Source organism: Carcharhinus amblyrhynchos, chromosome 18 (genome assembly GCF_965287045.1).
Source record: "Carcharhinus amblyrhynchos chromosome 18, sCarAmb.v2.hapA, whole genome shotgun sequence".
Classification (NCBI taxonomy): domain Eukaryota; kingdom Metazoa; phylum Chordata; class Chondrichthyes; order Carcharhiniformes; family Carcharhinidae; genus Carcharhinus; species Carcharhinus amblyrhynchos.
In genome coordinates this window covers 20152052-20166299 of record NC_137341.1, presented here as the reverse complement: position 1 = coordinate 20166299, position 14248 = coordinate 20152052, and the positions used below count along the sequence as shown (strand labels likewise).

General features: G+C 40.3%; 1 protein-coding gene across 1 annotated transcript in view; it reads right to left on the bottom strand.

The window, feature by feature from the left end:
• Nucleotides 1–13391, bottom strand: part of LOC145355182 (IQ domain-containing protein E-like) — a 38581-nt gene extending 25190 nt beyond the window's left edge. The window contains exons 1-6 of the mRNA XM_080207095.1: nucleotides 13378–13391; nucleotides 13045–13117; nucleotides 7176–7225; nucleotides 5345–5493; nucleotides 3011–3066; nucleotides 2679–2893 (exon numbers count right to left, since the gene is read on the bottom strand). Coding sequence (XP_080063221.1) covers nucleotides 2679–2893; nucleotides 3011–3066; nucleotides 5345–5493; nucleotides 7176–7225; nucleotides 13045–13117; nucleotides 13378–13391 — 557 coding nt within the window. The remainder of the gene's footprint in view (nucleotides 1–2678; nucleotides 2894–3010; nucleotides 3067–5344; nucleotides 5494–7175; nucleotides 7226–13044; nucleotides 13118–13377) is intronic.
• Nucleotides 13392–14248: the final 857 nt, after the last annotated feature.

Here is a 14248-nt window from a genome sequence, read left to right as displayed (position 1 = left end):
ACAGCAGGTACCCTCTCCCCACCACCAATCAGCCTGCCCCCAGTAGACCTTGCCCCTTCAGGCCCCATCCCCTTTGCACTGCCCAATGCCTGGTAGACAGTGCCAGCACATTTATCTTAATCAGTGCTATCCACCCCATCCACGATTTCAGCAAGGAGGACCAATGATGTAGGTCCCTTTGATAGACCCCTTTGCCCCGACCTCCTGGAGGGGCCTCAATGGCCTCTGTCCCCACCAGTGGGGTGAGTTTGCCTGGTTCCTGTTGATGGGGACCAGCCTTAACTCCCAGTGGTGGGAACCTCTCCTGATAGGGGGTAGAAATCTTAACGACATTGTCCCAGGCTCACTAATGATATGGAAATACAAATTTCCATACGGTAATCAGCCTCGTGCTGATTTCCAATGCAAGGCTAATTACGCTGAAAAAAGGAGCCTGGGAAAGTCGCGACCCTTGCTACTGGCCCTCCCCACTAATACTTCCCAGCCCGCTGCGCTATTTGGGCAGCACAGCAGGCTGGGAAAGTTGTGCCCCTTCTGTTGCTTTCCTCCATTGAATACCAAAGGATCATGTCTAAATTGCCTCTGCAAGGGGCTAAATAACTAAGATAAATAATAGTGGAGATAAAGGGAAGCCCTGCCTAGTCCCTTGCTGAAGACTAAAATTATCAGATTGATACCCTTTAATAAGAGCTGCCGCCAGTGGATTTTTATAAAGTGCTTGTATCCACTTAACAACCTCCCCTCCCAACCAAACTTCTGCAATGTATTGAATATGCAATTCCATTCTACCTGATTAAAAGATTTCTCTGAATCTAACAAGATCACTGAACTATCTAATGCCTGCTTTTGAAAGACCTTAATGATATTGAATAACCTGATGTTGTTGCATGAATTCCGGTCCTTTATGAACGCAGTCTGGTCATCCTGGATGATCAAGGGGAAGATTCTTTCTGGGTGTAACACCAACACCTTGGAAGGCAATTAAATCTACATTCAGCAGAGCGGATGCACACTCTTCAGGGTTCTTGCCTGCCTTCAAAATTATGTATTCACTTTACGAAGCAACTGTGGCAGCAGCCCTGCTTCAAATGAAGTCCTCACATCTTTTGGTAATGGCTTTGAATCCAGCCCAAAGGGCTTGAAACAGACAAATACTGAGTTGGTTGAATAGGGAGGAGAAAATAAACCAATTATCCCACTCCCAAGTGTTTTTCATTACTCCCCCATTCCTCCAATCCTCAAGGAAAATGCGTGGAAATTCACCAACTGTGTTATACATTAAAAAAAAATTATTTTTCTTTTATGACCTCAGGTCATCCCAAAGCATTTAACAGCCAGTGCGTTACTTTTTGGAGTGTAACATAGGCAGCGTGGCAGCTAATTTGCCACAGCCGTAAGCAGCATAGTAACCATATAATGGCCGGGATTCTCCCAAAAAAATTCTAAGTGTTGAATTCGCATTAAAAACGAGAGTAACACCCACTGTTTCTTTTAGCTGGATTTTCAAAATAAATCTCCCACACTGTGTACCTCAGGGAGACTCAGGTGGAAAATCCAGGGACGGGGCCTTTTCCCGCTGAAGAGGCCGGCAGCATAGCGCTGAGCAAACCACTGCAGAGATCGGCGCATGCACAGTAGCTCCGCACTGTTGGCCTCCCAATCGCTGGCCAGCACAGCAAACCCCATTGCTACCACACAAACCCTCAACCCCTCCAGTTGCTGGCCCCCCCTGCAGCCCCGACAGCCATCCCACCACCCACCCTCTGCTGACCAGCCCAGATCAGCCCCTTCCCTCCCTCTACCATGGATTACTATGCAGAGTTGCAGTTGGACCCCCATTCCTACAGGCCCTGCCCCCATAACAGGCCCCACCTTCTTGCATTGCCCAATGCTTGGTGGGCAGTACCAAGGTGCCCCCTGGGCATTGCCACATTGCACCATGGGCTTTATCCTTAACTTCCGGGGGGTCTTCATGGCCTCCCTTCATTCCAGCAGGGTCGGGCTGCCACCTCCCTGTTAATGGGGGTTGTTGTAAACCCCGTTGGAGTGAACCACTAATGGGTCCAGAGACTTCAGGCCCAGGCCCATTAATAAGATGGAAATCGCAATTTCAATATTTAAATTCACACCAATTTCTGGGAATTCTGGGGTCTGGAGACATGTGACATCAGCAGGGAGCCCACTGAACAGCCTCTGCTGATGTCTCCTGGCCCATTGCACTGCTAATGCAGCACAGCAGGCTGGGAAAATAGCCCCCAGTATGTTCTTCTTGGTGTTGGATGAAGGATAAGTATTTACTATTGTTAATTGTGTCATATATATGTCAATGAAGGGGTTTCACTTGATATAAAGAGATACTCACAGAAACTGACAGTATAATTAAGTTAAGAGGTGTATGTTTCACTGTGTAAATTAACATTAGACTGAGTAAAGATTGGCTCCAGTTCTATCCTTCAGAACACCAGGGAGAATGCATTTGCTGTACAATACAGTACTGAGGGAGTGCTGCACTATCAGAGGTGCCATTTTTCAGAGGAAATGTTAAATTGACACCCACTATTCTGAAAAATGGCATTTTATGCCATTTTGATAGTGCAGCACTCCCTCAGTGTTGTACTGGGATTGTCACAGCCTAGGTATTGTGCTCAGGTCTGTGGAATGGTCTCTAAGATACTCACTGCCTGGTTGCTAGTTTATTCTGCAGATGGCTGCGGTCCTCCTTCAGTTTCTTCACTAGTTCCTGAAGGCGGTCACACTCCCGTTGTTGGTCGACATGTTGCTCCTCTTGTTGCTGTGTTTGGTCCATGGTGCATTTAGCCTGTGGGCGCTTTCGCTCAGTGGTTCTGCTATTTGCCCTGGATGGCGAGAAGGCTAATTCCTGATCGCTGACTTTCTGTGAAATTCAAGAAATAAGTGGTATCACTGGCAGATGGTACCTTCTCCCCCAGTAACACATTTACGCTTTAAATGTCACTGACTCTCCCTGAATCCTTAACCATGCTACGCTCACCTTCTCCAGCTCCACAACCCTCCTTACCAGCCTCTGTTTGCTCCACTCGTTATAACCTGAAAGGGAACATATATAGAGATTGACAGAATACTTTGTGGGGGTGCATGACACTGATAACAAAAGTTTAAAGGATTGAAAAGCAGTTACGGGAACTTAATAGAATGTATTCACACATTCATGTTTGATATTGCACAGAATTCTGGTATCATTCTTGTAACAGCCGGGGCTATTTTCTTTAGAAAAGAGAAGACTCAGGGGTGACATCAGAGTTTTTCAGATCATGAAAGAATTTGATCGGCTAGGCATAGAGAAGATGGTCCAACTTGTACATGATACCAAAACTAGGGGTCTTAATACAAGATAGTGACTGATACATCTAATTAGGAATTTAGGACATTCTTCACCAACAGAGTGATTAGAATAAAGCATACTATATCATGAGGAGTGGTTGATGCAAATAGCATAGAAACATTTAAGGCAAATCTAGCTAAATACATGAAAAAGAAAGAAATAGAAGAATATGCTGATGAGATCAGATGAAGCGGGTGGAAAGAGGTCCATGTGGAGCACAAGCAGTGACACAGAGCATTGATTCAGTTGGACTGAATAACTTGTTTCTGTGCTGTAAATTCTACATAATTATAATGTAGACTTGCATAGGCCAGGCTTGTATTTCCCTGAATGTAGAAATTTAAGAGCTGTTTAAGATGATTAAAAGATTTGATAATGTAAATAAATTGCAACTATTTTCTCTGGGAAACTTAGAACACGGGAACATAACTTTAAATGAGAACTAGGATATTCAGGTGTGATGTCAGGAAGCATCTATTTACACTAAAGCATTGAAATTATGGAACCCTCTCCCAAAAACGATAAGGCTGAAGGTCAATTAAAAAAATTTAAAATGAAATTGATTGGTTTTTGTTAAGCAAGGACATCAAGAGACACAAAATCAAGTTCTGTGGATGGAATTATCTGATTGAATAGTAGAAAAATTGTCTTTATTTTCAAAGGGAATGGATTATAAAACTGGGAAATTTTACAAGGAACTAGTAACACTTTACCTGGAATACCGTGACAGTTTTGGTCCCCTTATCGAAGGTAAGATATTTTGGCATTGGAGGTAGTTCAGAGAATGTTCATTAGGTTGATCCAGTATGGAGGGATTTTCTTTTGAGGAGAGGTTGAGTAGGTTGGGCCTCTACTCATTGGAGTTTAAAAGAATGAAAGATAACCTGATTGAGATATATGGGATTCCCAGATGGCTTGACAGGGTAGATGCTGATGGGTTGTTTCTCATTATGGGGGAGTCTAGAATCAGAAGGCATAATTTCAGAGTGAGACAGAGAAGAGCAGGAATTTCTTCGCTCAGAGGGTAATTAATCTGTGGAATTCTTCATTGCAGAGGGCTGTAGGGGCTGGGTTAAATATGTTCAGATTTTTAATCAGTAAGGGAATCAAGGGTTATGGGGATAAGGCGAGAAAGTGGAGTTGAGAATTATCATATCAGATTAAAATACATTATTGTCCAGCACCAACAATGCAGCATAGCTGAACCAACAGGAGGAGCACTAAGTGGAAAATGAACCTGCACTTGTTAGGTTGTAAGGACATCACTTATACCAGCAGAAGCAATGCTTGAGCTAGGGTACTAAGTAAGGAATGTGGTGGCGGTATTGTCACTGAACTAGTAATCCAAAGACCAAGGGTACTGCTCTCAGATTTCAGGTTCAAAGCCCACCACAGTAGCTGGTGAAACTTGAATTTGAAAAATCTGTTCTAAAAACCCATCTGATCACAGAGATCTGACATCCTTACCTGGTCTGGCCTATATATGACCCCAGAACCATAAATCCATAGAATGCCTACAGTGCAGGAGGCCATTCAATCCATTGAGTCTGCACCAACCGTCCAAACAGCATCCCACCCAGGCCCTCTCCTCCACCCTATCCCTGTAACTCCATACATTTACCATGGCTAATCCATCTAAACCACACATCTTTGGACACTAAGGGGAAATTTAGCATGGCCAATCCACTTAACTGGCACATTTGTGGGTTAGGGGACGAAACTGAAACACCTGAATGAAACCCACACTGACATAGGGAGAATGTGTAAACTCCACACAGACAGTCACCCAAGGCTGGAATCAAACCCGAGACACTGTGCTACGATGCCGCCCACTGCAATGTGGTTGATTCTTAATTGCCAATCAGTTCAAAGGAATTAAAAATGGAAACAAATGCTGCCTTTGCTAACAACTGCCAATAAAAAGAATTGAAAGCTCATATGGTGATTGTTGGGTGAAATAGTAAAATGCCATACAATGCCTACCTTGGGCTGTGCCAGATGCTCCAGAGTCCAAGTCAATCTTCAAAGATTTATTCTCCTCTTGGAGGTGTTTGAGGCTTTTGGATAATCTGAGGATGGTCGAGTTGAGCACCTTCTGTTGTTTCTGTGATTCTCTGCTCTCTGCTCTTGACCTTTTACAGGAAAAGAAACAGAGCTAATTATGAGTCATAAATCAAATGTTAACATGCAGTTGTATCTTTTTGTTTCCATTTTCCTTTTGTGTTGGAGGGAAGACCCTTTGCTATAGGCTGCCATTCTTGAGGGCAATTAAGGATGGGCAATAAATGCTGGCCAAACCAGTGTAATTCACATTCCATGCATTTTCTTCTTAAATTCCATGACAGCCAGACAAAAAATGGATATGAACAACTCCACAGTGTTATTTGAATAGGAACATTGAGTTCTTCCAGTGGCCTTGGCCAAAGAGCAGCCATGATCAAAATGGATGGTTGAGCAAGTTTGAAGGGCCGAATGGCCTATGCCTGCTTCTATTTTCTATGTTTCTACCTCAACCATTTAATTAAAAATAGATGAAATGGTCACTTATCTATGTGTGGGAGCTAAAACAGCTCATTTGTTTGTTTACATAACAAGAGTAGGCAATTTAAAGCTTAATGCAATAGATATGAAGTACTTTGGGACATCACAAGAACTGTAATGGGGTTCTATATAAATGTGTGTTCTTCTTTTAAGTTGTTGGAAAAGCCCTAAAACTATTTTCCTAAAAAACGTTTTCAGAAATTTTCCATATTTTTGCTGCATCCCCTAGATAGTCAGTGTCAGTAGGTCTTTTAAGTATGGAGGACATCAAGGTCCAATACTTTGTCTGTGATGGATCATTTGAATTACTGCTACCAGGGAACAGAGTGGCTTCACAATGGCTGAGATGTGTTAGTTCAGTGCAGACTGATCTGTCTGGATCACTGACACACTGCCTTCACCAACTAATCTGGCACTGATTCCCCCAGTATCATATCAAATATTTTGGTAATAATATATAAAAGCAAAATACTGCGGAAGCTGGAAATCTGAAACATGAACATAAAATGCTGGACACACTCAGCATGTCATCAGTGGAGAGAAAAACAAGTTTATATTTCAAGTTAAATATGACTTCTTTAGAAGAGCATAGAGGTCCTGAAGAAATCATATTCAACTTGAAACATTTGGTCATAACTTTGTCGGTGTGACAATCTGATGCCACAGAGTCAGATTGCAACTCTATGCCCAATTGCTTATGTTAATTTTTCTCAGAGCCTTTCTCACCCCACCTTCCCTGTGAGGCTGGGTGAGATCCAAGCAGTGCAGCCTGTGCCTGACACTGAGCGTCGAAGTGCAGTTCCATCAAGTTGGAGGAGGACATGCCTCTCTTTTATGGCACTAGCTGCCATAAACAAGGTAAGTTAAAGGTCCTTGTCACGCTAGGGAGATGATAAGTGTCTAAGATAAGTGGGTAGGATTTAGAAATTAGAAGAGGTTTCAATTCTTCTAACTTTTTTCTGGCAAATTATTTGTGTAACTCAGCCAGAACCATTCAGAGTTTTCAATTTCAATCATATTTGCACATGGTTCCCGGTGCAGGGTGAAAGGAAGTTTGCCATACAAACCCTTATCTGGGAATTTCTGAATGGGATTCCCCAATACATCCTACTCCTGCTCCTATTTCTTATGTTCTTATGTAATCCCCCAATTCGACACTGGGGAGCTGGGAAGTTACTGACTCAACTCTTTCGCTCTCTACAAATGCTGCCAGACCTGCTGAGTATTTCTAACACTTCCTGTTTTCACTCTGAATACTTGTGTTTCTGCTTACTTTCTGTCTGTTGTCTCATTATCTGCTAACAGAAGCCGGAGTCTCTGAATCTAAAAAAAGAAAAACATGTATTAAACATAAAGAAACATTAACCTGTAAAAGTGATTAGGATTCCTTTATGTAACTCTCTCCCAGCACCGCCCCCCCACCTACCCCACCATCTCTGATGCGTGTGAATATACTGTGATATATGCTCACAAACCTAGTTGCAATCACTAATCAGTATTTATTTTCCTTTCTTCTTGAAAATATTTTTGAGTTTTCCATTAACAATCTTTAAACTGGTACAGTATAGCACAATCGTTTCATCGCATATATGAAAAGGAAACCAATATAGTTTGTTCATCTAACCTGGCAGTCCACATAAAAGAAAAGAAAACGAGTAATAGGGTGGTGACAAAAATGACATGTGATAATGAAATTGAAAAGAGACACACATCGCCACATACACTGTGCTGGAGACAGTGCTGCACGCTCTATGCAAAGCTTTGTAGGAATAAATCTGACATTATGGAAACTGTATATTTCAGATAGGGGCCCCATACTTTTTGGAATAAGTCCAACTTAGATCGAAATTAGAAATTTCATGGGGACACAATTCATTATAATTTTGTGCCAATTCTATACAGAAGGTGACTCATTATGCTCATTAATCCATGAGCATAAAATATTTTTTTGTGCTGCAAGTGTCAGAATATTATACAACCTTTTCTCATTGATATCAATTATCCATTTATCTGGAAGCCCCAGAATCAGAAACCCAAAATCCATCTCCAAGGTCATATCCAATATTTTTTCTAGTTTTTTAAGTATTTGCACCCAATAGCTTTTAATTCTGACACAAGTTGAGACACTGAGTATAGTTTCCTATTACCAATTTACATTTTTGGCACAGTAGGGATATGTTGGTGTCCATATTGTGTCTTAAATTTGGTGTGTGACACGGTAGAATTTTTAGTTGCGTCTCCTTCGTTATGTTGCAGACTAACATTTTATTTGCAATCTCCCAGAAACCGCTCCAGATCTCATCATCAATATTCACTGTGAGGTCACGTTCCCAAATCCACAGTACCTCTTACATATTTGTATTGGATCTAGAGCACAGTGTGTCATAGAACATAGAACATAGAACACTACAGCACAAACAGGCCCTTCGGCCCACGAGTTGCGCCGATCACAAAACTTACTAATTAATCACTTTGGTTCTGTGGACAATAAGATTTTTTACACTAGGGAAACACTGGCATTAAAGTGCAGGGATCTTTTATTAAGTGTCAAGTCTCTAAGTTCTAAGATCTCAGAAAGAATGTTTTGGGATAACACATTGTTGACACAGTCGCTCAAAAGATCACAAGGAGGCCTCTCTGTCAGGTCCCCCAATCTTGTGAGTTGCCTATCACTCCAAATGTTAAAACCATGGTCCATGAAAACTGGAGGAAAATCTGGCTTGCCCTTTATGAGTGACAGAGACAGAGAGAGAGAGAAGTCTACATAAATGTTCTCTCCGAATTACGGACCATCTTCCAAGCTGTCAGAGTATCGGTGACTTTTGGATTCTCACATTTATCTGGTACAGTCTTAAATTCCCTCAGAAACAGCAGATTTTGTAAAGAGATTCAGACTTACCAGCTTCAAAATCGAGCCAAATGAAAGTGGGGTCCCTTCTTATCCATTCTCATATAAATCTAAGATGAGAGGCTAGCTGATATAATTTTATATTTGGCACACTCAGGGCCCTTTTGAACATAGAAATTGTAATTTGGCCAACTTTAAATGAGGTCTCTTTTTGTTCCATTTGTAGGAGCTAAACCCCGCACTAATTTCCTTCAGGGCCTTAGCAGAAAGTAAAATTGATAGCATCCTAGTAATACGTTCATCTTAATCAGTGCTATCCTGCCCAGCTATGATATAGGTAGAGAGCATCAGCAACGTAGATCCCATTTTGTAGATGTAAAACGCCAAAATTAGATAGTCATTTCAAATCTACATTTAAAACTGAGATTAGTCAATAGGATGCTGACTCCTCTGGACTCTTGCCAGTTTTCAAAATTAGAGATATTCCCTTTTCTAAGTGAATAAGACAGCAATCCTGCTTCAAATGAATGGTTATACATACTAATCAGAGGTCCATTAACATGACTTTGAATTTCTTATAAAATTCACTCCCAAAACTATCAGGTCTTTTTTGAAATGAGTCCTACTTAGATCGAAATATACAAGTTAGAAATTCCACTGGGATACAATCCATAATAATTTTGTGCCAACTGTGTACAAAGGTGATTTATCAATAATTCAAGAACATAAAATAGTTTTCCGCACTGCAAATTATGCAACCATTTCTACTGATAATAATTATCCATTTGTCTGGCAGTCCCAGAATCAGAAACATAGGATCCATCTCCAATGTCATATCAAATATTTTTTCCAGCTCTTTAAGTATGCACAAATAATAGCTTTTAATTTTGACACAAGTTAACCTTACCCAGAATGAAGACTGATGCAAATAAGGGGGTAAAGTTTGCCTTACACACCTGATGAGAGGGGATAATAGAAATACCCAAGTAGGTAAACCTTGAAGCAGACCACCTGATGGAGAAGGGAGTGGGGCAGGGGAGGGTTGGGGGGCTCATCTCGCCCTAAGCCTTCCCAATGGCATGGCCTCAGATTTAGCAAAATTCCAAGGAACCAAACCAACCCACGATGTCAATAGTAGCAGAAGCAGAGATTCCCAGCTTAGACAAAAATAGTAACATATCATCAGCATATAACGCAATCTTATGCTGCTTTCCACCACCATTAGCCAAGCCAAATGCTGAAGGGTTATGCTTAATTGCCTTAGCTTAGGGCTCGATAGCTATTGCAAACATCAACTGAGATAGTGGGCAACCATCCTTGGTCCTTCGCTAAAATTATTAGACAATAATTGTTAATGAGAACTGCTGCAAGTGGGTTTTTATGAAGCACTAGTATCCACATAACAAATTCTCCTCAGCCCAAATCTCTACAGCACATAGAATAAATAATTCCATTCCACCTGATCAAATGCTTTCTCTGCATCCAATGAAATCACCAAGCTATCATTTGTTTTTGAGAAACCTAAATGATGTTTAATAATCTCCTGACATTGGTCTATGAATTTCTTATAAACCCAGTGTGATCACCTTGGATAATCAGGGGAAGAACATTTTCTCAACATATCACCTGTATTTTAGACAGTAATTTCAAAGTGAGACTGGTCTTTAGGATGCACAACCCTCTGGACTTTTGCATGTCTTCAAAAGTGAATAACTTTTCTAAGTGATTGAGGCAACTATCCTGCGTCAGATGAATGGTTATACATACTAATCAGAGGTTCTATTAGCATGTCATTGAATTCCTTATAAAATTCAGTCCCAAAACCATCAGGTCCTGAAGCCTTACCAGACTTAAGATCTGTCAAAACAGATAAATAATTCTCCCTTAGAAATGGGAGCATTTAAGATTGACCTTTGGTCTTCAGAAATTGTTGGGAACTCAAAAGAAGAGAAAATTCATTTAATACACATTAATCACTGATCAATGACTGATGATTTATACAAATTTTAAATGCCTTATTGATAACCTCTTAAACATCCTATTGCCTTTTGAATCTAAAAAAGGAAATAATCTGAGAGTCTACTTTCTTCTTTGTAAAGGGAGCTAAATATCTGCTCTGATGAAGGATCATGTAGACTTGAAACGTTAGCTCTATTCTTGGTCCACAGATGCCATCAGATCTGCTGAAATTTTCTAGCATTTTCTGTTTTTGTTTAAGATTCCAGCATCTATAGTAATTTGTTTTTTTTGTGTGTGTATGAGCTAAATATTAAATTGGTTTATTTCCAAGCTCATCATTTGTTTTGCAAATTTTTTATACTCCTTTCAGTACGTTGAGTCAACAAGGACTGCACTCATTACTTTCAGCGCTAAATAGCTAGGACCATACATCTTTTCTGTTTTGGCCTATTTTATTTTTGGCTGGCATTGTTGTTCCAGCACTTTTTGTTAACCATACAGGATTCATGGGCTGACTTCAGAAAAAGAATTGATTGAACAAATAAGGCCAAATTTGGATTTGAAATAAAAAATAACGTTATGGGCCGAGATTCTCCCAAAATAAAACAAAGTGCCCAATGGGTGGGAAAACAGGAAATGACGATTTCCATATTGTAATCAGCCCCACACCGATTTCCAGCTGATAACATGGAAAAAAAGGGCCTGGGAGACTCGTGATCAGCTAGATGACAGCTGCAAGTCCCACTACAAATCCCTTGCTAATGTCTCCTGGCTCACTGCGCTTCTTGGGCAGCACAGTGGGCCGAGAGAGTCCCAGCCATGATCTTCCAGCAGAGATGCATTAAGTCTCATAACGTAGACTGTAAATATATTCAGAGAAAATTCCAGGAAGACAAGAGGATGATCAGAGATCACAATACCACCTAAAGAACATGAAATCCCTGAATGTAACATTGTTTTTGGTGTGAAAAAAATAATCAGTTCTTGTATCACATTGATGGGGAGCAGAGAAAAAGGTGAATTCTTTATCCTGAGGGTGTAATGTTCTCTAAACGTCCAAATACCCCAATTCCTTGCATGCAGATACTTGATGTCTTCACCTGTTGAGTGGGTGGAGTTATGGGACGCTTGTCTGTCATAGGATTTTGGTGGCAGTTGAAGTCTCCTCCTATGAAAGAATTTGTTGATGCTATTTCAGCAAAATCCATTAAGGCTTTAACAACAAAATCAGGAGAACAATTTGGAGGGCCACACACGTTTATCATTGAAATATTTGCAGCATTTCCTTAATGATCACCTTCCCCTTTTATACTTCACACAGTTCTCAAGTCTAGCTAGCATGTTTTCATTAATCAAAATCACAACCCCTCAGCTACTTATCAAAAATGACGCAGAAATCATTTGTCCAACCCAGTCCTGCTTTACTTTCATGTTCTTCATCATCTAGATGAGTTTCCTGCATCAAAGCCATGTCAACATTTTCCTCCCTAAGCACCTCCAACTCTCTCCTCCTTCGAGATGCTCCTTAAGATCTATGTTGTTGATCAAGCTTCAGCTTAACTGAATTGATATTTTCTTCCGTGAGTTAGTATCAAATTTTGACTGATAATGCTCATGGAGCAGCTGGGAACATTTTGTTACGTTAAAGGTACTATATAAATGCAAGTTATGGCTCTAATAATAAGTACACCACATGATAGTGAGTTCCACGTATTCTCATCACTCTCCAGCTAAAGAAATTGCTTCTGACTTCTTGACTGGATTTAACAGGGAGCATCTTATATTTGGTAGCCCTAGATTTGATCCCCTCACAAGTGGGAACATCTTCTCTACCCTGCCAATTATCTTTCATAATTTTAAAGTCCTCTATTAAGTCCACCCTTAGCCTTCTCTTTTCCAGATGAAAAACCCATTCCTGTTCAGTCTTTCCTGATAGTTATAACATCTCAGTTCGGGTATTATCCTTGCAACTATTTTCTGCATTTTCTCCAGTGCCTCAATAACCTTTCTGTAACGTGGAGATCAGCATGTATTCCAAGTGTGATCGAACCAAGGTTCCCTATAATTTTAACATAACTTGCCTGCTTTTCATTTCATTTCTCTAGAAATGGCCAGTGCTTGGTTCGTTGGTTTTTAGAGCCATTTATCAAAGGATCCGACCACATAAAATGTTGTTTCTTAATATTCAGTAAAACACCAATGAAAGAGTAGAATATCACAAAGTAAAGCTCAGAAAGAACAGTGAGGGTGAATTGGAAGACTCTCAGTTAAGACCCTTGTTGTCCTATAAGCAGTGAATTATCAAAAAAGAGCTAAGACCCTACTGAGAACTTACTTCCTCGTAGTATGTCTCTGTGGCAATCTTCATCTCTTCAATGTTAGTAGTCTTCAAATCAGTTTGGAGTTTGCTGAAAATTAGAATTACAAACTGGTAAATTTAATTCAGAATAAATATTGACAGCAGTGTATCAGCCAGTGTGTTTACGGTGGGGGCAGCAGCACTTGCAACTACAGCAAACAGACTCCCAAGTACAGCAGGATTATTTCTCCAATAAAATACAGTGAGGGAAAAATTGTTAGATGAAATGATGTATGTGAATAAAATCAATGCCAGTTATTTGCAGTATAATATAGCATGGTCTCCAAATGGTATTGATAGAGGAATTACCCAATCATCTCCATTTTGGCCAGAAATGATGGTTTCATCATATGTAACCATTATAATAATCCATGGTGAAATCAAACATCTGTCCAATAATAATGCCTGAACGAGTGGAACTTCCCGAGAGCATAGAAGTTTGCAGAGCGATCTGATTGAGGTGTTTAAAATGTTAAAAAGATTAAATAAGTTAGCTAGAGAGAAACTATTTCCTTGGTGGGGGTAATCAGAAATGATGAGACATATTAAAATTGAAGTAAGGTCATTTGACAATTAAATCAAGAAGCATCTCTCACAGAAAGTATATTGAATTATTCCAAGACAGTGGGAGCTGGGAGCAAATTGGGCCTTTTAGCTCTGAGATCAATAGATTTATGTTAGATAACGATATTGAGGGATATGGATTAAAGGTGGAGAAATAAAGTTGAGGTCAGATCAGCTATGGGTTCATTAAATGACAAAGCAGGTTCAAGAGGCTGAATGGCCGACTCCTGTTCCTACATCCCTGTGGAAAAGGACTACCAGAATGCACTTAAAAATCAGGGTTTATCATGTTACATTCTGTTTCACAATACCAGGATCATGTACTGGAGCCACCCCTCCAAGACTGAACTAAACCAAGACTGAACTAAACCAATATCAGCTGCGGTTTAGATTGAGCACAGAGACTTCAGAACATGATCCAGGTTGAATCACCAGTGCAGTACTGAGGGTGTGTGCTGCACTTTCAGAGGTGTAATCTTTCAGATGAGACATTAAATCAAGGAATTACCCCCTCTTAGGTATATGTAAATTATCCTATGACATTATTTGAAGAAAAACAGAACAGTTCTTCCTGAAATCCTAGCCAATATTCATCTCTTAAAGGGCATCATTAAAG